The 25,349-nt window shown below is 38.9% G+C and overlaps 1 protein-coding gene across 1 annotated transcript in view; it reads left to right on the forward strand.

Moving 5' to 3' along the window:
• Positions 1–20,635, forward strand: part of LOC115222155 (ubiquitin-like-conjugating enzyme ATG3) — a 44,547-nt gene extending 23,912 nt beyond the window's left edge. The window contains exons 6-10 of the mRNA XM_029792297.2: positions 10,131–10,253; positions 12,865–13,014; positions 14,305–14,432; positions 17,381–17,449; positions 20,267–20,635. Coding sequence (XP_029648157.1) covers positions 10,131–10,253; positions 12,865–13,014; positions 14,305–14,432; positions 17,381–17,449; positions 20,267–20,348 — 552 coding nt within the window. The 3' untranslated portion in view covers positions 20,349–20,635. The remainder of the gene's footprint in view (positions 1–10,130; positions 10,254–12,864; positions 13,015–14,304; positions 14,433–17,380; positions 17,450–20,266) is intronic.
• Positions 20,636–25,349: the final 4,714 nt, after the last annotated feature.

The raw sequence follows: 25,349 nt of genomic DNA on the forward strand, positions 1-25,349 counted from the left end.
GCATGAGTGGAACGGTTTGACAAGAAGCAGCCAGGCAGAAGCCTGCACCAGACTTCTGTAACTGTTTTGGCAGGAATTTTGCAGCCAGATGCCCTTCCTAAAACCAACCACTCAGTAGAGTGGACTTAATGCTTTTTACGTCGCACAAGCACAGGTGAGGTCAGTTATGGCAAGGTTTTTACAACTGGATGCCCTTCCTAACATCAACTGTCTTCCATAAACAACCTTGCCCAGATTTGTGCCTTGAGGGGAACTTTCTAGATGCAATCCCATGGTCATTCATGACCGAAGGGAGTCTTTACCCCTTACCCCATGTACATATAATGGTGTGGAATAGGGAGGCTGGTATGCATGGGTGACTGCTGGTCTTCTGTAAAACAACCTTGCCCAGACTTGTGCCTCGGAAGGTAACTTTCTAGATGCAATCCCATGGTCGTTCATGACCAAAGGGGTTTTAATAGTAATGATGATGATGATTTAGGTACATGGCCGACAATTATAAGGGGATGTGGTTAGGATATTTTATCTTATCAGCAACAATAATGATGATGACTGATAATTTAAGCTAATGGACAACAATTTTAAGTTGAAAGGGTCAGAGTTAGCCAATTACATTGATCCAGTACTTGACTGGTACTTTATACCATTGATAATAATAATAATAATATTGTTTTGAGCTGAGTCGGGGTGCTAGATTCCCTTGTTTGAAAATATAAGGACACAGGTCGTGTGATATAGACAGCTGGAGACGATGTCTCCTAGGGCTAAATTACAGCAACATTCATCCTAAACCAGGACTGCCATGTTCTGTTGGCAAACAATCTTTACTACAAAGTACTGTTGCTGAATATCTCTCATGAGATTTACAAATAGTAATTTTCTAGTATCATAATAATGATAATCCTCTCTGTTGGAAGCACAAGGCTTGAAATTTGAGGGAAGGGATTAAGTCGATTACATTGACCTCCAGTGCGTAACTGGTACTAATTTTATCGACCCCCGAAAGGATGAAAGGCAAAATCAACTTCAGTGAAATTTGAACTCAGGACGTAAACAGCAGATGAAATACGGCTAAGCATTTCGTCCAGCGTACTAACGAGTCTACTAGCTTGCCGCCTTTCCCCAATACTACTAGTACTACTACTACTACTACTAATAATAATAATTTTGGCACAAGACCAGCATGTTTGAAGGATAGGGTAATTGATTACCGAGCGTGGCCGTTCGCCAGCCTCGTCTGGCACCTGTGTCGGTGGCACATAAAATCACCCACTACACTCTCGGAGTGGTTGGCGTTAGGAAGGGCATCCAGCTGTAGAAACACTGCCAGATCTGACTGGCCTGGTGCAGCCTTCGGGCTCCCCAGACCCCAGTTGAACCGTCCAACCCATGCTAGCATGGAAAGCGGACGTTAAATGATGATGATGATGACCCTAGGGCACAACTGGTATTTATTAAAGGATAAAAGACAAAGTTGACCTCAGAAGTTATTTGAACAACAAAAATAATAATTCTGTTGTGTCTGGGGAGAGTCATTTTCTTTTTGTGCCTTATAATGTAACACACTCACCAGTAAAATTTCCACTTCTTATTTTTATTTCCCTAAAATTTTTGTTGCGTCTTGCAACCTTTTCAATAGTCTTGTGGAAATTATAAGGCACAAAAAGAAAATGACTCACCCCAGACACAACAGAATATGCTTCAACACACAAACTCATATAAAGAATCTTGCAAACCAAATCCAAAAACGAAAATAATAACCTTTTCTACAATTAGCAGAGGGCCTGCAATTTTGGGGGATTGGCACAATATTCAAAATAATCTTTTCTACAATAGGCACAAGGCCTGAAATTTTAATAATAGCAATAACAACGGGGGTGGGGTGTGGAGTGAAGGCTGAATCAAATATTACAATAAAAAAATTATAAATAGGGTTTACATAGAAATCAGACGAAATAAAAATAAAAAAAGTACACAGTATATAAATAGGTGATAGAGAAATAATGCCTTTATTATGTTGGTACAATGACAGAATGAGCTGGCAAATAAGCAGACAAAATGTAGAGTCATTGTGACCAAACTGTCACATGATGCTTTCAGTGGTAATTGGTTCATTGTTTTGCATGAAGCTTCTTGTCAGCAGGCGGAGATGAAAACAATGACAGTTAAATAAAGCAGCAGAAGAATATCAGATTTTAGTCACCTCTGCATGTGATGAGAACCAACCATCATATGGTGGAGACGTACAATACCTCTTGGCTTGAAGTCTAATGTACTTTTCATAAAAGATTTACTTTAACCCTTTAGTGTTCGCATTATTCTACCAAAATTAATGCTTTTTTATCCACATTGCCTTGAACTAATCATGCATTATCTTGTAGCTTTGAGATTTTGATGAGGTAGCTGTTAATTTTTAAAACGATATTGTAGGGTTGGTGTGAGAGACCAAAGCTGGCCATTTTGAACATAAAACAGGCAGAATACTTTTGGCCGGATATGGCCGGTTTAAATGCTAAAGGGTGTTGGAGTTACCAGGGATGGAAGATAGGTGGGTCAATTTGAGCTAACTTGGCTTGTTTGGTTGACTACCTGTACACATCAGGGCAGAGTTAGCCTTGGGCTACATAACAACAACAACAAACATAGGACAGGTTTTGTTTGGCAAGTTTTGGCACAAGGCCAGTGATTTCAGGGACATGGGGTTAGATGATTACAGTGACCCCGGTACTTCACTGGTAAAGGCGGCAAGCTGGCAGAAACGTTAGCATGCCGGGCGAAATGCTTAGCGGTATTTCGTCTGTTGCAACGTTGTGAGTTCAACTTTGCCTTTCATCCTTTCGGGGTCGATAAATTAAGTACCAGTTACGCACTGGGGTCGATGTAATCGACTTAATACCTATGTCTGTCCTTGTTTGTCCCCTCTATGTTTAGGCCCTTGTGGGTAATAAAGAAATAGGTACTATATTTTACCAACCTCAGAATCAATGACAAAGTTGATCTCGGCAAGATATGAACTTGGAACATAAAGAGTGAAAAGAAATGTCACTAATCCTTTTAATCTGACATACTAATCATTCTGCCGGCCTGCTGCCTTAAATGCAAGGTGTCCCAAAAGTCACTGATCGGTTTCAATTTTTAATAACTTCTTAACATTACAAATAAATGCATGAAATTTTGATTCAATATAAAGGAAATAATGGTCCCTGAGTAAGGGTTGTTTAAGGATGTTGAATGAAACACCCATGTTTCCAGAGGTGAATTATTCAAACCCCAAAGAATCCCTCTCAACGCATGGCTATGATGCTCACCCACTACTTCTGCTCATTATCTGAGATGCACATATCGTCAGCCACTAAGAGACATGCTCAACTGGTTAAGGTCAAGCAACTGACAAGCAAATCTGTGGTATTGAGCAGAATATTTGCTGTAGCCCATCTTTTATACCAAGACAAAACAATGTACATGATAACACTTCCAATCAGTTTAGATCAGAAACCACTGCCTGGTACTGCATCAGAGCATTTATTATAATAATAATAATAATAATAATAATAATTGTGTACAGTGCTCAGGTGCACTACAACTCATCTAAAGTGTATATATAATCAGGTGTAGTTTCGGCGGATTTCGGAAAGCATGAGGGCCTTAAAAGATGCAGTGTCATGGCAGTCAACAACTGACGCAGGCAGTTTATTCCATGCTTCAGCAACTCTGAGCGTGAAAAAATGTTTCCGAAAGTCATGGGAGCTGTATTGTTTTCTGACTTTGTAGGCATGTCCACGTGTGTTAGACACATGGAGATCAAAAAGGTGTTCAGTGTTGTTGTTGGTGAGGTGGTTGATAACTTTGTGGGTGTTTACCAAGTCCGTCGCCAAACGCCGGAGCTTCAGTGAATCCATGCCCAGGGAAACAAGGCGCTCAGAATATGGTAGGTGTCTGATGGAGGGTATGCGTTTGGTTGCACGTCTCTGGACAGATTCCAGGAGGTCAATGTTCTGTGCAAGATAGGGGTTCCAAACTGATGATGCGAATTCCAAGTGTGGTCGTACCATAGCTGTATACAGTTTTAAATAGATGGCTGGAGAGCGGCTAACAAAAGACCTGCTGAGTGATGCCAAGACACCCTCGGCCTTCCTGACAATCTTAGAGATATGCTTTGACCAACGCAAATCACTGCTGACAGTGATGCCTAGGTCACGCTCGCAAGAGGATTTCTTGATATCAGTGTTGTGGAGGGAGAATGTGAACGCAGTGTTTTTTCTCCCAAAATGCATGGTGGTACACTTGTCCACAGCCAGTTTCAGTTGCCAGTCTGTGATCCATTGCTGCATTGTGTCTAGGTCTGATTGCAGGAAAGAGTTGTAGACATCAGGATCTGTCCTCTTGATTTCAAGGTACAGCTTGATGTCGTCTGCATATTTCAATACTGTGGCATTCTTTAAATTGGCATCTATGTCGTTAATGTATGCCACAAACAAGAGGGGACCAAGGACAGATCCCTGTGGTACACCCGATGACATCTCATATGGTGTAGAGTGCTGTCCTAGAACTGTGACTACCTCCTTTCGGCTGAGGATGAAGGATTTCAACCAGTTAAAAAGGTCATCCCCACACCCATTGCAGAGAGTTTCACCATAAGCCTTTTGTGTGGCACAGAGTTGAAAGCCTTAGCAAAGTCAAGGTAGACAACATCCACCCATGAGCCACTGTCAGTAATCTGAGTAATGTCCTCAAGGAACTCGACAAGCTGGTCACTGCAGCTGGAGTTAGGGACAAATCCATATTGTGAGGGTCGGATGAGACTGTGAGAGCTCCAGAAGTTCCAGAGTGTTTCTCTGACACACGATTCCATCAGTTTTGCAATACAGCTAGTGAGACTGACTGGGCGATAGTTGACAGGTGATGTGCGGTCGCCCTTTTTGAACAGAGGAATGACACTGGCAGTTTTCCACTGCTCCGGAGTAGCACCATTGTTGAGACAGTACTGGAAGAAAATAGAAAGCTGGTGTAAAAGGAAGTGCCTGCCACGTTTGAGAAGCAGGTATGTAACTCCATCGAGACCAGGGGAGGCATAGTTGCGCTTATTTTGAAGGTGACGTCGCAGCATTGCAGGTGTAAATTCCATAGTTGTTATGGAGTTTGCTGTTAGTGATGGTGAAGATGGTACATTTTGACTTTCAACAGTGAATATGTTTGCATAGCACTCGGCAATGAGTTCTGCGCATTCCTTGGGGTCGTCAGTGATCTGGTTTGTGTGAGGGTTGCGAAGAGGGCCCACTGGAGAGTGAGGTCTCTGCTTTGAGTGCACATATTTCCAGAAAACCTTGCTGTCAGGATTGGCTGCTATGCACTGTTCAAATTCAAGCACTGCTTTTTTTGTCACTTGCTTGAGATGGTTGGAGGATTTATTCCGCTTCTTCCTGTTGGTGTCTGATTTATGCAACCTGTATTCCCGTTCAGCAGTCCGACGTTCCCTCCTGGCAAGTCGGACCGACTGAAGTTCCCAAATTGCCCTTTTGGGGCGGTTCTTCTTTTTTGTTTACGTGGCACTGATGCTGCACATGCTGCCCATATTGAGTCCAGGATACTCTGGAGTATAGTATTCACATCTCCAGAGTTGTAGAATTCACGCCAGTTTGGGTGCTGTAGTTCAGTGTGGTACAGGTTCCAATCTGCTCTCTTCCAATCGAAGGAAGCAGATTGGAGATGGTTCAGGTTTTTGTTGCCCGCAAGAGCCAGATTGGCGATGATCATAGCATGATCAGAGTCACCTAGAGGTTCCTCCGTAGTGCAATTGATAACCGCTTCAGGAGTTGTGGTGAAGAGCAGGTCCAAGGTGTTGTCGCCTCTTGTTGGAGAGGTGACTACTTGTGACCAGTTTGAGTCCAGCACAAGCTCAACAAAATCGTTTGCACTCTGTGGCCAATGGAAGGTCTCCCAATCGATCTCAGGATGATTGAAATCGCCTGCAATAAACACATTTCACCAAGGTTAACATTGCCTTCGTTATTCTGGGTTCTATGGAATTCATTACTAATCAGATATTATGACTACCTGCTTCCCCTCAAATTTAGGCCCTGAATATGTTAGAAACAGTCACTAATGTTATCTCTTTTAAAGAATCTAATTAATAGTGTTTGTCAGTGTAATTATCTGACTGAACAGCTGAGATGAAAGTTCGTTTGAGATAAGTCTCATGTAAAGGTCAGGTCTTGTCATATTTGCTGACTTGTGATAAGATATGATTAGAAAATTAAATTATTATTATTATTATTCAGGTCACTGCCTGGAATAGAACTCAGAATCTTCTAGAAATAGCAGCCAAAGCTTTTCCACCTTACCATCTTAAGAAAAAGAAAAAAGGTGATATTGGACAGCATAGTGCTGAGTATAAAAATTAGTGTGGTCATGGTTGGAGTGTCTGTGATTGTAGATGAGTTTGGTCAGGGTTGATTTGGGACTAATCAACGATATTCTACCTTTTGGGCCAATGAGACTCTAAAAGCTACAGAAGGAAGCCAGGACAGTTGATTAATTACTGGATACTTGTCCATCATGGCTTTTTTAGGGTGTTAATCGGAGCAGCAGGACTTGGGAACCTATTTTGGTTGTGTTGTGCTTAAATAAAAAGCATGAGGATGTACTGTTTATTGGTGTGAAGTCCCAATCAATTTCTTAAAAATATTTCTATGTTGCATTGAACATCATTTTTTATTTCCTAATTAGAAAAAAAAACATTTAATTATTTTTTGAAAAGGTGATAATACAGTTTTTGTGTGTGTATGTCTGTCTGCCTGTCTATCCATCTATCCATCCATGACATTGCATAGGAAAAGATGAAGCACAGTGTATCCAGCTATGGCTAATCAGTCTGATGCATGCTTGGAAGGCTTTGCCACAGGGTGGCCACTGGTGGTCTGTTGAGACTGAAGGCAAGGAGTTGGTTCTGGATGTGGTTTGTGTTTTCTTTGTGCCCCAGTAATCCTGGTCTGTTCATAGAAGGTAACTCCTCTGTTGGTGCAGCTTCGCCAGGCAGGGCAGTCTTCTGCTAAATGTGGATAGAAACTGTGGAAGAGGGAAATCTAGGAAGATAGATGAAATAGCGAAGACTGACCTCAGGATGTTGAATCTCATGGAGATGACAAAGGATTGAGATGACTGGTGATTCACCTGTGCTCAAGAAGACCCATCCAACTCAGCAAAAAAAAAAAAAAAAAAAAGAAAAGGTCTATCCTCCCACATTTAATCTGTCCCCATTAAACTTTCCCCACAACTCATCTTCCTATTACCCATCCCTTCATCACTCTTCTGACTATGGCACTATTTGCTCAGCTGCTGTAATTATGTCGTAAAGATTGTTTACCAACATAGCATGGTAGTCCTGGTTTAGGACTAATGTTGCTGTATATTAGCCCAAGGAGACATCGTCTCCAGTTGGCTATACGACACAAAATTAAGCATCTAGTGCTGTGGTTCTCAACCAGAGTCCCATATGGTCCTTGAGGGGCCCGCATAAGATTTTGTTGTTAAAATTTATGTACAATAAATCGGTTTACTCTTTTGCAAGGCACAAAATATTTTAACATTTCTTTACACAATTCCTAATAATATTTAAGTATAAAAGTATATATATATATATAAAAAAAATATAAATGATTTTTAAACGTTGAATGGCTATGAGGGTCCACCTGAATAAAATACGAACGAAAGAGATCCATACGCAAAACAAAACAAAAAGCGGTTGAGAACCATCGATCTAGTGCAGTGCTCCGCGGCACACTGCTGTACCACGAGACAATGCTAGGTGTTCCGTTGTGTAACCTGAATATAATTGTTTTCCTTATACTTTTACTAGCAGTATCGCCCGGCGTTGCTTGGGTTTGTTTCGACCCTTTAGAATTGGGATTTTTGAAAAGTAAAAAATTTGCATTATGTAGCTTGTTATTCTCTTTAAGTGAACATTTTTCTGGTTGAAATACACCGAAAAATGGCAACACAGCAGTCAAAAAATCGTAAAAAATAGGGATTTTCATTGAAAAAAAGCACCTTTTTGATGTAAATAATTTTTGGTCTTAACTTGGTCCGATTTGAATTTTTTCTTCTACGGAAGGAAGAGCAAGCCTTCTTCTATCATACTCTCAATTTTGGTCAGCTTGCGCCGCAGGGTCTCGGAGGAGATAGTGTTAGTTGAAGGCTACCAAACCTGCCATACACAGACAACATCAGCTTTATATATATATATATATATACTTTATTTAAAGCAGCAGAAAATTCAACAAAACCTGTTACTCTGAGTTTCCCGTTGCCGGTATATATATATATATTTATATATAAAGATTTATATTTATATTTTTAATTCAGGTGTACCGCCAGATTTTGAAAAGAATATAAGTGTACCGCAAGTGAAAAGAGATTGCAGAGCGCTGGTCCAGTGTGCGTGCGTGTGAGTGTTTGTCTCTAGCCTGAATGTCTATGAACTGACAAGGGAGATAACTTCTCTATCATATATCTGCAGTTACTTCAGGCTGATGTTATGCATTGCAATGTGTGTGTGTGTGTTAAAGTAAGAGTGCACAATGTGTTTCGCATTTTTCTCATTTGTTTGAAGCTAAAGCTTTATTGCTGCTGCTCTCACCCCAGTTAATGTTTATCAGATGATCATGGCAAGGCTTTTGAACTTGGTGCATTTCCCAGCTTTGAAGACCAAAATTTTTTTTTTTTAGCTCTAAAATGAGAATGAAATATTTACGGTGGATTCCAGAAGGCGAAGGTTACATTTAGCATCATCCAATTCAAACAACTCTACTAGGGTAGAGTTATTTATGCCAAACCTAAAATAATGATAGACTTTCACATCAATGCTTTATGTACCACCCATGGGTTAATGTTGACATTATTACCCAGAAACAAAATCGAAAAAAAAAGAAAAGGAAATAGTTCAACGGGTGTGAAAAAAGAAGGTGTTGGAAACGAATCAACAGGGAGTGGCGAGAGGTTTTCGGAAAATTCACAAGATCCGATATTTTTCCCTCGTAAGTGAGGAAAATGGATATCTTTCTACTTCATTCCCTCGTAGGGAACGAATCTGAAAACAAAAATGCGTGGAAAGCAAGGGGTGAGAGGTCTTCGGAAAATTCACAAGATTCACAAGATCCGAGTTTTTCCCTTGTAACTTTAAGGAAAATATAATCCTTTTGAAATCACGAATTAGGCTTTGCCGCAGGAACTTGGATGCTTAACATCCATTTGAAGGGTTCGGGTCTTTACCTCTACTATATATATATATATATATATAATATATATATATATATATATATATATAGGGAGAGTTTATGAAAAAAGACAGACAGGTGGTGTACAAAACAAACAGATGTATTAGTATAACGCTCAGGAATAGAAAAGTCTTTTACGTTTCGAGCCTACGCTCTTCTACAGAAAGGGACACAGAAAAAACAAGGAGAGAAAAAAATGTGTGTAGTGGCTAACAATCTATCATGGCGACTAGTGCTGGACAGAAGGGTCAAACATGAGAAAATATATATATATATATATATATATATATACACATACACACACATATATATACATACATCATACGCACACACACGCATATAGTAGAAGGTCCCGAACCCTTCAAAGGAATGTTTAGCATCCAAGTTCCTGAGGAAAACCCTAGCTTGTGATTTCAAAAGGATTATATTTTCCTCAAAGTTACGAGGGAAAAACTCGGATCTTATAAATATTGGGAATTTTCCGAAGTCCTCTCACCACCCCCTCGGAAAAGATTTTCCCCACAAATTTCTTTATAATCGTAATCTATACCGTTTGAAAGGTATTTATATAAAATTTCATTAAATAAAAAAAACCCATTTTTCTAAAAGTTATGAGGGAAAGACATCAGATCTTGTGAATTTTCCAAAGGCTTCTCCCCACCCCCACGTTGATTTCTGGTCATTTTTATTTTCATATTCGTTTCCTGCACTTTTTTACACCTGTTGCACTATATATATATACTTTTTTTGATTTCGTTTTGGATAATAATGTCAACATTAACCCCCACGTATGTATAACCTCTTATGTTTTACATCTGTAACATTTTTTTTTTACTTTTCGTTTTTAACTTTTTAAAGATATCTTCAAAAATTGGTCCGCCAAATACCAGTGGTGTGGACGATGATGATGACGACGATGATGAAGAAGCTGAAGATATGGAAGCGTTTGAACAGAGTGGAATGTTGGAAGACCAAGATAATGTGATTATATTTCTTTTTTTTTTTTTAGTTTTTTTTTTTTTTATTGCATCTGTTTCTAAGGAGTTACCCTGGATCTTTAGTTACCAACTTGTATTTGTGTGTCTGCAGATAATATTTGGCAGTCGGAGCACCTGGAAATTATTGCCACTTTTAAGGGGAAAGAAATTTATGAAAAGAAAAAAAATGTAGTAAAAATTATTCTATGATTTCTTTTTCTATCCCTCCCTCCACATACACACACACACACACGTATGCGCGCACGCACAAACACATATGCATGTACACACACACACATTGCTGCTTCCCAACCACAAGACGATGCTAGGTGTACTGCAGTGTAACCTGAATATAATTTTTTTCCCTATACTTTTTTAGTTATATTTTTGTTAGGTGTGTCGCACATACACACACACAATCACAGTCATACACATCGCTGCTTCACAACCACATAATTTCAGGTTCAGTCCCACTGCATGGTACCTTAGGCAAGTACCTTTTACTATACTCTCAGGTCAACCAAAACCTTGTGAGTAGGTTTAGTAGAAGGAAACTGAAAGAAGCCCATTGTATATAAATACATGTGTGGTGTTGCCTTCTTTTGACATTGCTTGATAGTTGTAAACGAGTGTCACCGTCATACAAGCAGAGTCCTTCATTTCCAATCTTTTGTGAGAATACGCCTGGTCATGGAGGAAACATTACCTTGCATGGAAACATGTAGGTGTTGGTGACAGGAAGAGCATCCAGCCATAGAAAATCTGCCTCAGCGAATTCCATGCAACCATGGAAAAGTTGTTAAGATGGTGATTGTTTATTTAAAGTTTTTCCCGTAACATGGGGGTTAGTTGAATACATATTATTGGCCATTACTTATATACATATTTCTTTATTACCCACAAGGGGCTAAACATAGAGGGGACAAACAAGGACAGACATAGGTATTAAGTCAATTACATCGACCCCAGTGCGTAACTGGTACTTAATTCATCGACCCCGAAAGGATGAAAGGCAAAGTCGACTCAGGCAAATTTCAACTCAGAATGTAGCAACAGACGAAATACGGCTACGCATTTCGCCTGGCGTGCTAACGTTTCTGCCAGCTCGCCGCCTTAGTTATATACAGCTGGATGCCCTTCTTCTCACTAACACTTAACTTTTTTCCCCAAGTAAAGAAGTTTTCATTCGATTCATTTTTGAAATCACAGACGATCCCTTCAAGCTGATCTGCCAAGCATTTGCACTCTGCTGAGGAGAGTGCAAGTCAGGTGGACAAGCCACTGTTCAAATGCTTGACAAACAACTCCCCCTGAGACTGATTTATAACAAGCTGGTAGGGTGCTAAGAGCACCATCTGAGCGTGATCGTTGCCAGAGCGGCTAACTCGCTTCCGTGCTGGTGACATGTAGGAGGCACCATTCGAGTGGGATCGTTACCAGCCTCGCCTTAGTGGCACCTGTGCCGTTGGCATGTGTAAAAAGATTCGAGCAAGGTCGTTGCCAGTACTGCCTGACTGGCCCCCGTGTTGGTGGCAGGTAAAAGCACCCACTACACTCTAGGAGTGGTTGGCGTTAGGAAGGGCATCCAGCTGTAGAAACTCTGCCAGATCAAGACTGGAGCCTGTTGCAGCCATCTGGTTCGCCAGCTTTCAGTCAAAGTCCAACCCATGCTAGCATGGAAAGTGGACGTTAAACGATGATGATGATGGTAGAAGGCGAGGTTGACAGAAAGAGCGCTTCAAGAATACCCTCAAAGCTTCACTGAAGGGCTTTGAGATCAACCCTGACACCTGGGAAACTCAAGCACAAGAGATGCACCGATAGTGGTTCCACCTATGAAGAGAACAGGACAGAATTGTAGAGGCACAAAGACCACACGAACTATGCAAGCCCAGAGCCAGCCCTTTGCCTTCAGTCCCGACAGACCCACAGTGGCCAACACGTAGCAGGCCTTTCCAAGTACACATTGGACTGAATAGACACAACTAGACATTCCATATCCCGTCATCTTCTCCAATGCGATGCCCTTGGTCATTGTCGACGACAGACGAACTAATTTACCTTTTGTCTTTCTTACTATCAGTCTTGAAGGCTCTGAAAAGGGTCCTAGGACACTGCCCTTTATTTCTCCTATTTAAAAAAAGAAAAAGAAAAAAAAAGACATTTAAATTAAGCACAATATTATATTTAGAGATGCCGAACCGAATGAATAGTTTTCTGGTTAACAGAATCCGTCGTTTAATCATTTGATTGCTCCCAGAAACAATAATCGATAAAGGGAGATAATAATGAACTAACAAGGGAGATAACTTTACTGAAATGGTGTCAACTTTTAAAAATAAGTATATTGTTTCTTTATCACTTTTTCTTCTTTCGCTTGTTTCAGTCATTAGACTGCGACCATGCTGGGGCACCGCCTTAAGGAATTTTAGTCAAACGAAGCGATCCCCCAATACGTTTTTTTTTAAGTTTGGTCCTTATTCTGTCAAGTCTTTCTGTACTTAAGAAAAAAATGTTAAAACTCCATAACAACGTAATTAGTTCAGTTACGAACGTATAAATATCGTTTCAGTTTAATTTGGTTCTAAATGTATTTTTAATGTTTGTTTCTCCAGGCCACAATTGAGATTCGACCAACTGTTCCCGGCAGTGAAGGAACCTTATCGGGCGAGAATGGAGTTTTACAAACTCGTACATATGATCTTAACATTACTTATGATAAATATTACCAAACTCCACGGCTCTGGCTCTATGGCTACGATGAGGTAAGATTCTTTCTCGTTTCACTCTGTATCTGCGAAGACCATCTTAACATTTTGGCACAGGGTCAGCAGTTTTTGAGGGGAGGAGCTAATCAATTATATCAACCCCAGTACTGGACTGGTACTTATTTTATAGACTCCAAAAGGATGAAAGGCAAAGTCATCCTCAGTGGAATTTGAACTCAGAATATCAAGACAGACTAAAGCTTCTAAGCACTTTGTCCAGCATCCTAATGAATCTGCCAGTTCAATAATAATAATACTACTAATGATAATAATGATAATAGTAATGGTTCCAAATTTTGGCACAAGGCCAGTAATTTTTAAGGGAACTGGAAATCATTTATATTGATCTCAGTACTTGACTGGTACTTTATTAACCCCAAAAGGATGAGTTTAAATTGTCCTCGGCAGAATTTGAACTTAAAATGTAAGGAGCTGGAAAATAAGCCATTAAGTGTTTTATCCAATACACATTTCTTCCAGCTTGCCACACCAATACTACTACTACTTACTACTACTACTAATAATAATAATCATGATGGTGGTGGTGGTTGTGGTGATTCCTGTTAATTTTGACATATGAGCATTTGAAGGAAAAGATGAAAAAAAAAGGGATAAAACAAAAAAATTGCGTTTATTTGTCATCATTATCATCATTATCATCATACGTCTGTTGTCCATGTTGGCATGGTTTGTACAGTTTGACCAGGGCTGGTAAGCTGAGGGGCTGCACCAGACTCTGGTCTGATTTGGCATGGTTTCTATGGCTGGATGCCTTTTGAGAGTGTAATGGGTGCTTTATGTGCCACCAGCATGGGTGCCATTATGACACCAGTATTTGCCATGACTGCGATTTTGCTTGGCTTGATGGGTCTTCTCAAGCACGGCATCATAATGTCAAAGGTCTTGGTCATTACCTCCATGAGGCCCTATGCTTGAATGGAACTCAGCCACTTTGCTTCCATGAGGCCCTACATTTGAAAGGAACTCAGCTACTTTGCCTCCATGAGGCCCTACACTTGAAAGGAACTCAGCCACTTTGTTCCCATGAAGCCCAACACTTGAAAGGAACTCAGCCATTTTGCCTCCATGAGGCCCAACGCTCAAAAGGGTCCAGGTATGGATTTTGCTATTAAGTCTCAATAGAGACAATAATAATAGTTTTTAACATGCACAATTATGTCTAAAATATTTTCCCATTCCCCAGGTTTTCTTAAAAATCTAATCTATAATTTGATTGTTGCATTACTTGTAATGTTGTGAATAAATATTTTCAATATCTCATTATAGAATAGAAAACCTTTGACTGTGGAACAAATGTATGAAGATTTTAGTCAAGATCACGCCAAAAAGACTGTTACTATGGAAACGCATCCTCATTTACCAGGACCTCCAATGGCTTCAGTTCATCCTTGCAGGCAAGTTTCACAAACTTATTTCTTAATGTGGAATGTGTGTTGGGACTTAAGAATGTTTTATACTGGTTCTATAGTTATGTGACAGGGCTTGTATGTCAGTGAGAGTAGGCTTAAGATATCGGGAGTAGTCTCAAGACATTGAGACAAGCCTTGAGACTTTGAGATTAGCCTCGAGACATTGAGATTAGCCTCGAGACACTGAGATTAGCCTTGAGACACTGAAATTAGTCTTGGGACACCGAGGGCAGCCTTGAGACACTGAGGGCAGCCTTGAGACTCCGAGGATAGCCTCAAGACACTGAGGACAGCCTCGAGACACTGAGGGCAGCCTCGAGACACTGAGGGCAGCCTCGAGACACTGAGGGCAGCCTCGAGACTCCAAGGATAGCCTCGAGACACTGAGGGCAGCCTCGAGACACTGAGGGCAGCCTCGAGACACTGAGGGCAGCCTCGAGACACTGAGGGCAGCCTCGAGACACTGAGGGCCACCTCGAAACTCTGAGGATAGCCTCAAGACACTGAGGGCAGCCTCGAGACTCTGAGGATAGCCTAGCAACACTGAAGGCAACCTCGAGACACTGAGGGCAGCCTCGAGACACTGAGGGCAGCCTCGAGAAACTGAGGGCAACTTTGAGACACTGAGGACAGCCTCGAAACACTGAGGGCAGCCTCGAGATACTGAGGGCAGCCTCGAGACACTGAGGGCAGCCTCGAGACATTTAGGGCAACCCTCAAAACATTGAGGGTAGTGTGATGTTGTTGACGGCATGTAACAGAAATTGTACTAGTATGTTGAAGGCTATAAGAACATAGTGGCTTGATATATTGAGGAGTGTTAAGATAATGAGGGTTGTGAAGGAATGTTGACAGTCTGTTATGGTTATATAGGAGACATCTTGAGGTTTATTTGAAAAGCATTGTGGATAATGATGAAATGTTAATGAGATTTATGAGGGAACCTGATGTTACAGAAGAGAAATAGAGAAAGGTATTAAGTGTAAGAATAGTGTGTGAAACTAGGTGGCACACCACTGGATATTAATCTTGCACATTTTCATTAGTTGGGGATAATTAAATATTCTAAACTGTTTCTAGAAATAGAATTTCTGAGTGAATGTGCTGTTGGAGTAGTAAATCAAAAGTTTTGAGTTCAAATCCTTCTGTGAGCATTTTGTTGTGTATTAGGGCAGTGTGTTAAATTTTACCTATTTTAGTTGTTAGCTGTTTGGAGTTGGGAACACAAATATTTTGGAAACACCTTAACATTGGACAGATGGATGGATGGATGGATGGACAGAAGGACAAGAAGATGGGAATCTATTTGGGGTTGACAGAGGAATGGACAGACAAGCAGAGAGGAACAGCTCTCAGATCTCTCTGGGAACCTAATCTGAGATAGTTAGGATGGATAACCAGACAAGCAGATATGAATAGGTACCGGATTTATCTGGGAGTCTAAGTTTGGATAGATGGATGGACAGACAGATGGGGATAGGAAGCAGATCTATCTAGGAATGTTCCCATATAGAGCTGGTATCTATTGCCAGCCAGCCATTCATCCATCCCAAGTTAGATTCTTAAATAGATCTTGTACGAACATTTATTGTTTTATAGACAAAGGTTTACAATGGAAAGAAACAACATGGGGTGTTACTGTAATCAGGTTCTCTGACTATTTCTTTTTCTTATAATATTACATGTATTCCCGTGGAGACACATGGTCTAGTGGTTAGAGCAGCGCACTCGAGGTCGAGGGATCACGGGTTCGAATCTCAGACTGGGCAATGTGTGTGTTTATGAACGAAACACCTAAGCACCGCGCAGCTCCGGCAGAAGGTAATGGTGAACTTCTGCTGACTCTTTCGCCACAACTTTCTCTCACTCTTTCCTCCTGCATCTTGCAGCTCACCTGCGACGGACCGATGTCCCGTCCAGGTGGGGAGCCTATACGCCAAGGAAACCGGGAAACCGGCCCTTATGAGCCAGGCATGGCTCGAGAAGGAACAAACAAAAAACATGTATTCCCCATTTTCCCTCTGGATTACAAATGTTTAGTTCATGTAGTGTTTTTCAATTACTATGGGTAAATTTTTCTAAAGTTACAAATAGGAAATGAAATAAATTGAATATTTTTATTTTATTTTAATGAATTATAAAATTTAGCTTGAAGCTTATTTGAAGAAATGTTTTTAAAAAAAAGTGTAATGAAAGAATTATGTCCCTTGTTTATCAGCACTGCTGTCATGCTCTGTCTATTGGTGTTAAACATGTACACACGCAAACCTTGTGTTGTGTGTGTGTGACTTCATATTTGAAGAATTATTTGTCTTTTTAACCCTTTCGTTACCAACCTTGCTGAAACCACCCCTAGCTCTGTACTTCAAATGTCTTGTTTTCTTAAGTTCTGAATTAAAATCTTCCACCAAACCATAGTCACAATTTATGTTCCTAACACTAGCTTATTTTACTAAATTCTTTGTTATACTTAAAATTGATTGAAAGGAACACAGAACATCTCCTCAACAGAAATATGGTAACAAAATGGTTAAAATATATAATTGAGAAACAATTCTTAAACTTTTCGATACCAACCTGGCTGAAATCACCACTGGCTTTGTAGTACAAATGTCTTGTTTTCATAAGTCCTGAATTAAAATCTTCCTCCAAACCTTAGTCACAATTTATGTTCCTAACACTAGCTTAATGATAACCAAGTTTTTTTACTAAATTCTTTGTTATATTTAAAATAATTGAAAGAAACACAGAGCATCTCAAAATAAAAAGAGTAATGAAGGGTTAAACTCTTTATCCCTCCATTCCATCCTTTATACTCCCTGTGTACTCTACAATAACCCAGTCTTTCGTACTGTACTCTGTATTCTCTCTTTACTGTACTCAATAATGTACTGAAAGCTTTTATGAATCAGTTTTCCTTGTATTTCTTTCAGACATGCGGAAGTGATGAAAAAGATAATCGAAACAGTAGCAGAAGGCGGCGGTGACCTCAGTGTTCACATGTATCCTTTATTGACCTCTCATGGAGCGGTTATGTCTTCTGTAGGAATGTCTTTGATTTTATGCAGATAACGAAATCGATCAACATCAATGGAAATTGCAGCTGTGATACCAGTGCCGGTGGTACGTAAGAGAACCATCTGAACGTGGCCGTTGCCAGCGCCGCCCCGACTGGCCTCGTGCCGGTGGCACGTAAAAAGCACCATCCGATCATGGCTGTTGCCAGCCCCGCCTGGCCCACGTGCCGGTGGCACGTAAAAAGCACCATCCGATCGTGGCCGTTTGCTAGCCTCGTCTGGCACCAGTGCCGGTGGCACATAAAAAGCACCCACTACACTCACGGAGTGGTTGGCGTTAAGAAGGGCATCCAGCCGTAGAAACATTGGCTGATCAGACTGGGCCTGGTGCAGCCTTCTGGCTTCCCAGACCCCAGTTGAACCGTTCAACCCATGCTACCATGGAAAGCGGACGCTAAACGATGATGATGATGATGATGCAGTTTTAGAAGACAGGCAAAGATGGGGGCCAGGCAGGAATTTCTACTTTTGAGTCCAGGTCAATATACGAGGGGTGTATGGAAAGTCTTCAGCCTCAAAAAAACAAAACATGGTACAAGACTTCAAGGCTCGAAAATTTTCATGCACCCCTTGTATAATTATCAACTCGATATGTGATAAAGTTCTGTAGATAGGCGTAGGAGTGGCTGTGTGGTAAGTAGCTTACTAATGAACCACATGGTTCTGGGTTCAGTCCCATTGCTTGGCACCTTCAGCAAGTGTCCTCTACTATAGCCTCAGGCTGACCAAAGCCTAGTGAGTGAACTTGGTAGATGGAAACTGAAAGAAGCCTGTCGTATATATGTGCATGTATATATATATATATATATATATATATATATGTATGTATGTGTGTATATGTTTGTGTATCTGTGTTTGTCCCCCCAACATCGCTTGACAACCGATGTTGGTGTGTTTACATCCCCGTAACTTAGCAGTTTGGCAAAAAAGACCGATAGAATAAATACTAGGCTTACAGAGAATAAGTCCTGGGGTCGATTTGCTCGACTAAAGGCAATGCTCCGGCATGGCCTCAGTCAAATGACTGAAACAAGTAAAATAGTAAAAGACTATTTAGAACCTTTCAAACTGAGGAATTGGATTATTATTGAGCTGGGTTATTGCGATTATTATTCTTTTATTGGTTTCAGTCATTTGACTGCGGCCATGCTGGAGCACCGCCTTTTAGTTGAACAAATCGACCCCAGGACTTATTCTTTGTAAGCCTTATATTTACTTATTCTGTCAGTGTCTTTTGCCAAATCGCTAAGTTACGGGGACATAAACACACCAACATCGGTTGTCAATCAATAGTGGAGGGATAATCAGACACACAAACATATACATACATATATATGACGGGCTTCTTTCAGTTTCTGTCTACCAAATCCACTCACAAGTCACTAGGCTTTGGTCGGCCTGAGGCTACAGTAGAAGACACTTTCCCAAGGTGCCATGCAGTGGGACTGAACTTGGAACCATGTAGTTGGTAAGCAGGCTACTTACCACACAGCCACTCCACATATTCTTATTCATATATTATCTGAATTGTTTAAAATAAATAAATAGAAATAATATAATGTCTAACTACTGATGAATAATACCTCTGGATTCCTTCCATTTTTTTCTTGCCATATATATATATATATATATATAATTTATAAGTAAGGGCAAAAGAAAAAATTACTAATGCCAAAATATGCCAAAAATAGATATAACGTCAATAACCATGTAATTTATCACTACAAGCACTAACTCTGAAATCTGGTCCGATATGGTTATAACGGGATTTTTTAGAAATTTCTATCGGCTTTCTTCGAAGCACGTGCTTGTAGTGATAAATTACATGGTTATTGACGTTGTGTCTATTTTCAGCATATTTTGGCATTAGAAATTTTTTCTTTTGCTCTTACTTATAAATTGTTTATAAATTTAACCTTTAAAGGTATTCTTTAATATGCTGGCCATTGATAGAATTTCTTTTGAAAAATTTTATCTTACATTAGATATATATATATATATATATATATATATATATATATATAATAGTAGGGAATATAATTCCACACTTACAGGGAAAAATTCAATTTAGCAATTTTAAATCAAATTTCACAATATATAATATATGTATATAATTTAGAGAAAAACCACTATTAAACAATTCAGTGATGAAAGATGTTATTCACACCATATAGAAAACGTATACTATAAAAACCTTATAAAAATCAATGAAGTACCTTCATGTTTATTTACATTATTTACATTTGACATACCCTCCAGCTTTCATCAGGTGTCTTGGGGAAATTTCGAACCTGGGTTTTCATCCTTAAGGTATTTTTTAATATTATTATTATTATTATTATTCATGTCACTGCCTGGAATCTAACTCTGGCATATAGCATAATGGTTAAGAGCGTGGGCTACTAACCCCAAGATTCCGAGTTTGATTCCAGGCAGTGACCTGAATAATAACAATAATAATAATAATAATAATATCAAAAAATACCTTAGGAATGAGAACCCAGATTTGAAATTTCCCTAAGACACCTGATGAAAGCTGGAGAGTACATCAGCCGAAATATTGTGTTTACAATAAACAAGATGAGGACAAATATCCGTCAAATGTAAATAATATAAATAATGTAAATAATGTACATAATTCCTCATCTCTTAAATATAGAATGGTTCATGTTTATATTTTGTTGCATTTCTTTTTTTGTTTTTTTTTCTTACTTTATTTTCCTTGACTCCCTTTTCCAACAGGTATCTATTAATCTTTCTAAAATTTGTCCAGGCAATAATTCCCACCATCGAATACGACTACACACAACACTTCACAATGTGATGCAATCAAGTACATCAGTATTAGCTGTTTACAGCAGACTCAGCTCTTCTTTATGTTTTAATTTCCCTCCCAGCTGCTCGACCAACCAACAGATTGGACTTTGAAGAAGTCAGCAGCGGCCAGCAATTTTGGGTACTGCTGCTGCTACCATGCCCCGTAGTGACCAACAAGACTCTAGGGACCACTCAGCTTGTGCTCTCAAACATTTTCCTTTTTTTTTTTTTTTAGGATGGTTTTTTTCCTTTTTTTTTTTTTACCTGAGACTACACACAAACACCTTATATATATATATATATATATACACACAAATATATATATATAATATATATATATATACACACAAATATATATATATACATACATATATACACACAAATATATATATATACATACATACACACAATTATATATATATATACATACATACACGCAATTATATATATATATATATATATATATATATACAGACACACAATTATATATATATATATATATACAGACACATATATATATATATATATATATATATATATATATATATGGTTAAATACTTACCTCCTTTGCTGTTGGAAAATAATTATTGTTTTAGTCTAAAGTTAATTAAAGTAATTATAAATAAATTTTTATTTTGTATTTACATAATTTAGTTTTATTAATTTTAAACCAAATGATAATTATTATTTTTTTTTTTTTCTGTGATTTCCAATGATACAAAATTAAAGGTTTAGGTGGTATTTTTAGCACCGACCACCATCTGGTTCATTTCCTGTACTCATGGCTCCAACTGCGACTTCTGTGGTTCTACATTCGGTCGTCTCAGATATTTAAGTTGGTTTCAGTTATCGAGCAAAAATGCTTTCAAAGTTTGAAAGAACCGGTAAAAATATAAAGTTTTTTTTTGTCTATTTTTTTTCCTTTTTTTTTTTTTTCGTGGTTTCTTTAATCTATGCAAGCATTTATTTAATAAATATTCAATATTTGTTCTGAAGAATTTAATTTAGAAAAGAGATAGAGATTATCAGATTATCTAAGAAAAAAAATAACACAAAAATAAACGAAAACAAAAAAAATCAAAACAACAACAGAGCCAAAAAAAAAATAAAAGAAGCAAAACAAAGACAGACATGAAATTGAAATAAACTTCAGAATAAATGAGAAACAATAAAGAAATGTTAAAAATTTCCACAAATTAAATTGCTGTTTATAAAGGGAGGTAACTCTGATTCAGTTGTGTACCTCCACCTCTCCTAATTTCACCCCCACCCCCGTTTTTTTTTGTTTTTGTTTTTTTTTTAATGCATTCGAAGAACTAAATTGATAGCCTTACAAATTGTAAAGTTTTTCTGAGAAATTATTCACAGTCAGAATCTTCGAAAGACTTAATAAACGCCAATTTTTTAAAAGAAATTTCTTGCTTTTTTTATTCATTGAAATCAGGTCTGTGTGATTTTTTTTGTTACCTTTCCCTCATTTCAGGCATTGACCTGTGGCCATGCTGGAGCATTGCCTTGAAGGGTTTAGTAAAACAAATTATTCCCCAGTAACTATTTTTAAGCTTGGTTCTTGTTCTGTCAGTCTCTTTTCCCAAACTGCTAAGTTACTGGAACATAAACAAACCAACGCTGGTTATCAAGCATTTGTGGGGGACAAACAGTACAAACCCAGGACCACACACATGCACGTGTATATATATATATATATACACACACACACACACACATAACAGGCTTCTTCCAGTTTTTTATTTCTTTATTGCCCACAAGGGGCTAAAAACATGGAGGGGACAGACAAAGGGATTAAGTCAATTACATCAACCCCAATGTGACGGGCTTCTTTCAGCTTATATGAAATCCACTCGCAAGGCTTTGGTTAACCCAGGGCTAAAGTAGACACATGGCCCAGGTGCCATTCAGTGGAACTGAACTGAAGACCACATGATTGGAAAGCAAGCTTCTTTGTCACACAGTCACGCCTGCATGCATTTAACCCATTAATTAAATTTCATGGTCATTACCATAATGATATTAATTATCCTCCAAAAAACTAGAATTTATATTTTCTTCTTTTGCAAATTTTGGTGGCATCTGCTGTAGGTATGGCTTTCATATCCATCATCGAAAGTATTTGATTCCAGCCCTGTAAAGAGATATTTGATGAAATATTGGGAAGAATTAAGATCTGAAAATATTGTAGAAAGTGTCACTGGGAGATGGAGGTGTCTCTGCTACTCACAACTCACAAGCTTGTTTCAAAACCATGAGGGGAAAAACAGCTTTCTGTAGTTAATTGTGATAAAATGCAGAATGTGGTGAGCTGGCTGATTGGTTATAGTGTCAGATCAAGTGCTTTCTAATATTCGTTTTGACGCTAGGCATTCTCAGTTCAAATCTCGCCAAAGTCAATTTTTTAATGGCAGTGCCCCAGCATGGCCACAGCTCGTGAGCTAAAACTAGACAAAATAAAAAAAAAATTTTTTAATCTGTTTTTTGTGTTCAAATGTTAAAGTATTTTCATTGAACTAAAAGCTAATCTGCTGCTATTACAATGTCTTTCAATACTGTCCCCACATGAAGACAAACTGTTATGTAAAACCTATGTGCAATCAACAACCGTAATAGAGGAATTGGGAATATATTGGCAACTAAAGAAATAGGTGCAGGTGTGGCTGTGGTATGAAACCTGCTTCCCAACCACATGGTTCCTGGTTCAGTCTCACTGCATGGCACTTTGGACAAGTCTTTTTTTTATTATTTCCCCCCAAGCTGATCAAAGCCTTGTGAGTGGATTTGGTAGACAGAAACTGGAAGAAGCCCAGTGAGAAAGACAGTGAGCTAGCAGAAACGGTACCATGCCGGCCGAAATGCTTAGCGGTATTTCGTCTGCCGCTACGTTCTGAGTTCAAATTCCGCTGAGGTCGACTTTGCCTTTCATCCTTTCGGGGTTGATTAAATAAGTACCAGTTACGCTCTGGGGTCGATATAATCGACTTAATCCATTTGTCTGTCTTTGTTTGTCCTCTCTGTGTTTAGCCCCTTGTGGGTAGTAAAGAAATAGGTATTTCGTCTGTCTTTATGCTCTGAGTTCAAATTCTGCCGAGGTCGACTTTGCCTTTCATCCTTTCAGGGTCGATAAATTAAGTACCAGTTACGCTCTGGGGTCGATGTAATCAGCTTAATCCCTTTGTCTGTCCTTGTTTGTCCCCTCTGTTTAGCCCTTGTGGGCAATAAAGAAATAAAAAAACTGGAAGAAGCCTGTTAAGTGTGTGTGTGTATACATACATACATATATATATATATATATATATCATCATTGTTTAACGTCTGCTTTTCCATGCTGACATGGGTTGGACAGTTTGACTGAGGGCTGGTGAGCCAGAAGGCTGCACCAGGCTTCAATCTGGTCTGGCATAGTTTCTGCAGCTGGATGCCCTTCCTAATGCAAGCCACTCCGAGAGTGTAGTGGGTGCTTTTATGTGCCACCTGCATGAGGGCCAGTCAGGTGGTACTTCCAATAAATACATCAAGAACAGGGGTTCTCAACCATTTTTTTTTTATTTGATTACTACTTTATTCTGGTGGACCTCCATTGATATTCGATGTTTTATAGCAATTTCTTTCAAAATTTCTATTTTGTTTTCCCCATAATCACTTGTGTAGGTTGACCCTTGTAAAACATTAGGGAAAGAAACCTACTGTTTCTTCAAATAAGTACCAATATCTTTACTCGTTTCAGTCAATTGACTGTGGCCATGCTGGAGCACTGCCTTTAGTTGAGCAAATTGACCACAGGACTTATTCTTTGTAAGCCTAGTACTTATTCTATTGGTTCTTTTGCCGAACCGCTAAGTTACGGTGACATAACACACCAGCATCGGTTGTCAAGCAATGTTGAGGAGACAAACACAGACACACAAGTATACGCACACACACACACACATATATATATATAATATATATATATATATATATATACGATGGGGCTTCTTTCAGTTTCCGTCTACCAAATCCACTCACAAGGCTTTGGTCAGCCTGAGGCTCTAGTAGAAGACACTTGCCCAAGGTGCCACGCAGTGGGACTGAACCCAGAACCATGTGGTTGGTAAGCAAGCTACTTACCACACAGCCACTCCTACACCAATGTGATGATTATAACACATACATCTAAAGCAAAATTTTTTTCAGGGGCCCTTAATACTATTGTGGATCCCCAGTTTACTATTTTGTTGCATGGACACCCCAAAATTTTATCTGGACCCTGGTTGAGAACCACTGGTTCTGTATGTAAGCTGTAGCTTGTAGCATATAGGCTGTTGGTGGCAATGTGATAATTACAATACAGGCTTTTGAAGGGTTGTATATATTTAGAGAATTGGTATGAGTGCAGTGGTTACAATTTCGTCTGCCACTACATTCTGAGTTCAAATTCCGCCGAGGTCGACTTTGCCTTTCATCCTTTTGGGGTTGATTAAATAAGTACCAGTTATGCACTGGGCTTGATATAATCGACTTAATCCATTTGTCTGTCCTTGTTTGTCCTCTCTGTGTTTAGCCCCTTGCGGGTAGTAAAGAAATAGGTATTTCGTCTGACGCTACGTTCTGAGTTCAAATGTTGATGGCAGCTTAATATTGCTGTGAAAACCATTGTCATAGTGTTAGATAACTATATATATATATTGCAGTACTGAATATTTTAGGCATATTTTCTTATTTTATTTAGGAAAAAAAAAAAAAAAAAAAAAAAAACAATGCGTAGGTGGTAAGAATAACATAGTTTTCTAAGATTTTTATGTAAATTCTTTCAAAGCTGATTTTCTCTTGAAATTACTTTGTTGTGACATTTAAATAATCTTCTATTATTTTATAATCTCTACCATTTTCAGTGCTGAAAATAAAGTGAAAATATAAAGAAGAAAAAAAAAATGTGTTTCATATAAAGAGACTTCAGTGATTTTTATCATGGTTTAAAGTTTTACTGTTTTATTGCATCAGAAAAGATTAGAAT

This window comes from Octopus sinensis, linkage group LG19 (genome assembly GCF_006345805.1).
Source record: "Octopus sinensis linkage group LG19, ASM634580v1, whole genome shotgun sequence".
In the NCBI taxonomy this organism is placed as follows: domain Eukaryota; kingdom Metazoa; phylum Mollusca; class Cephalopoda; order Octopoda; family Octopodidae; genus Octopus; species Octopus sinensis.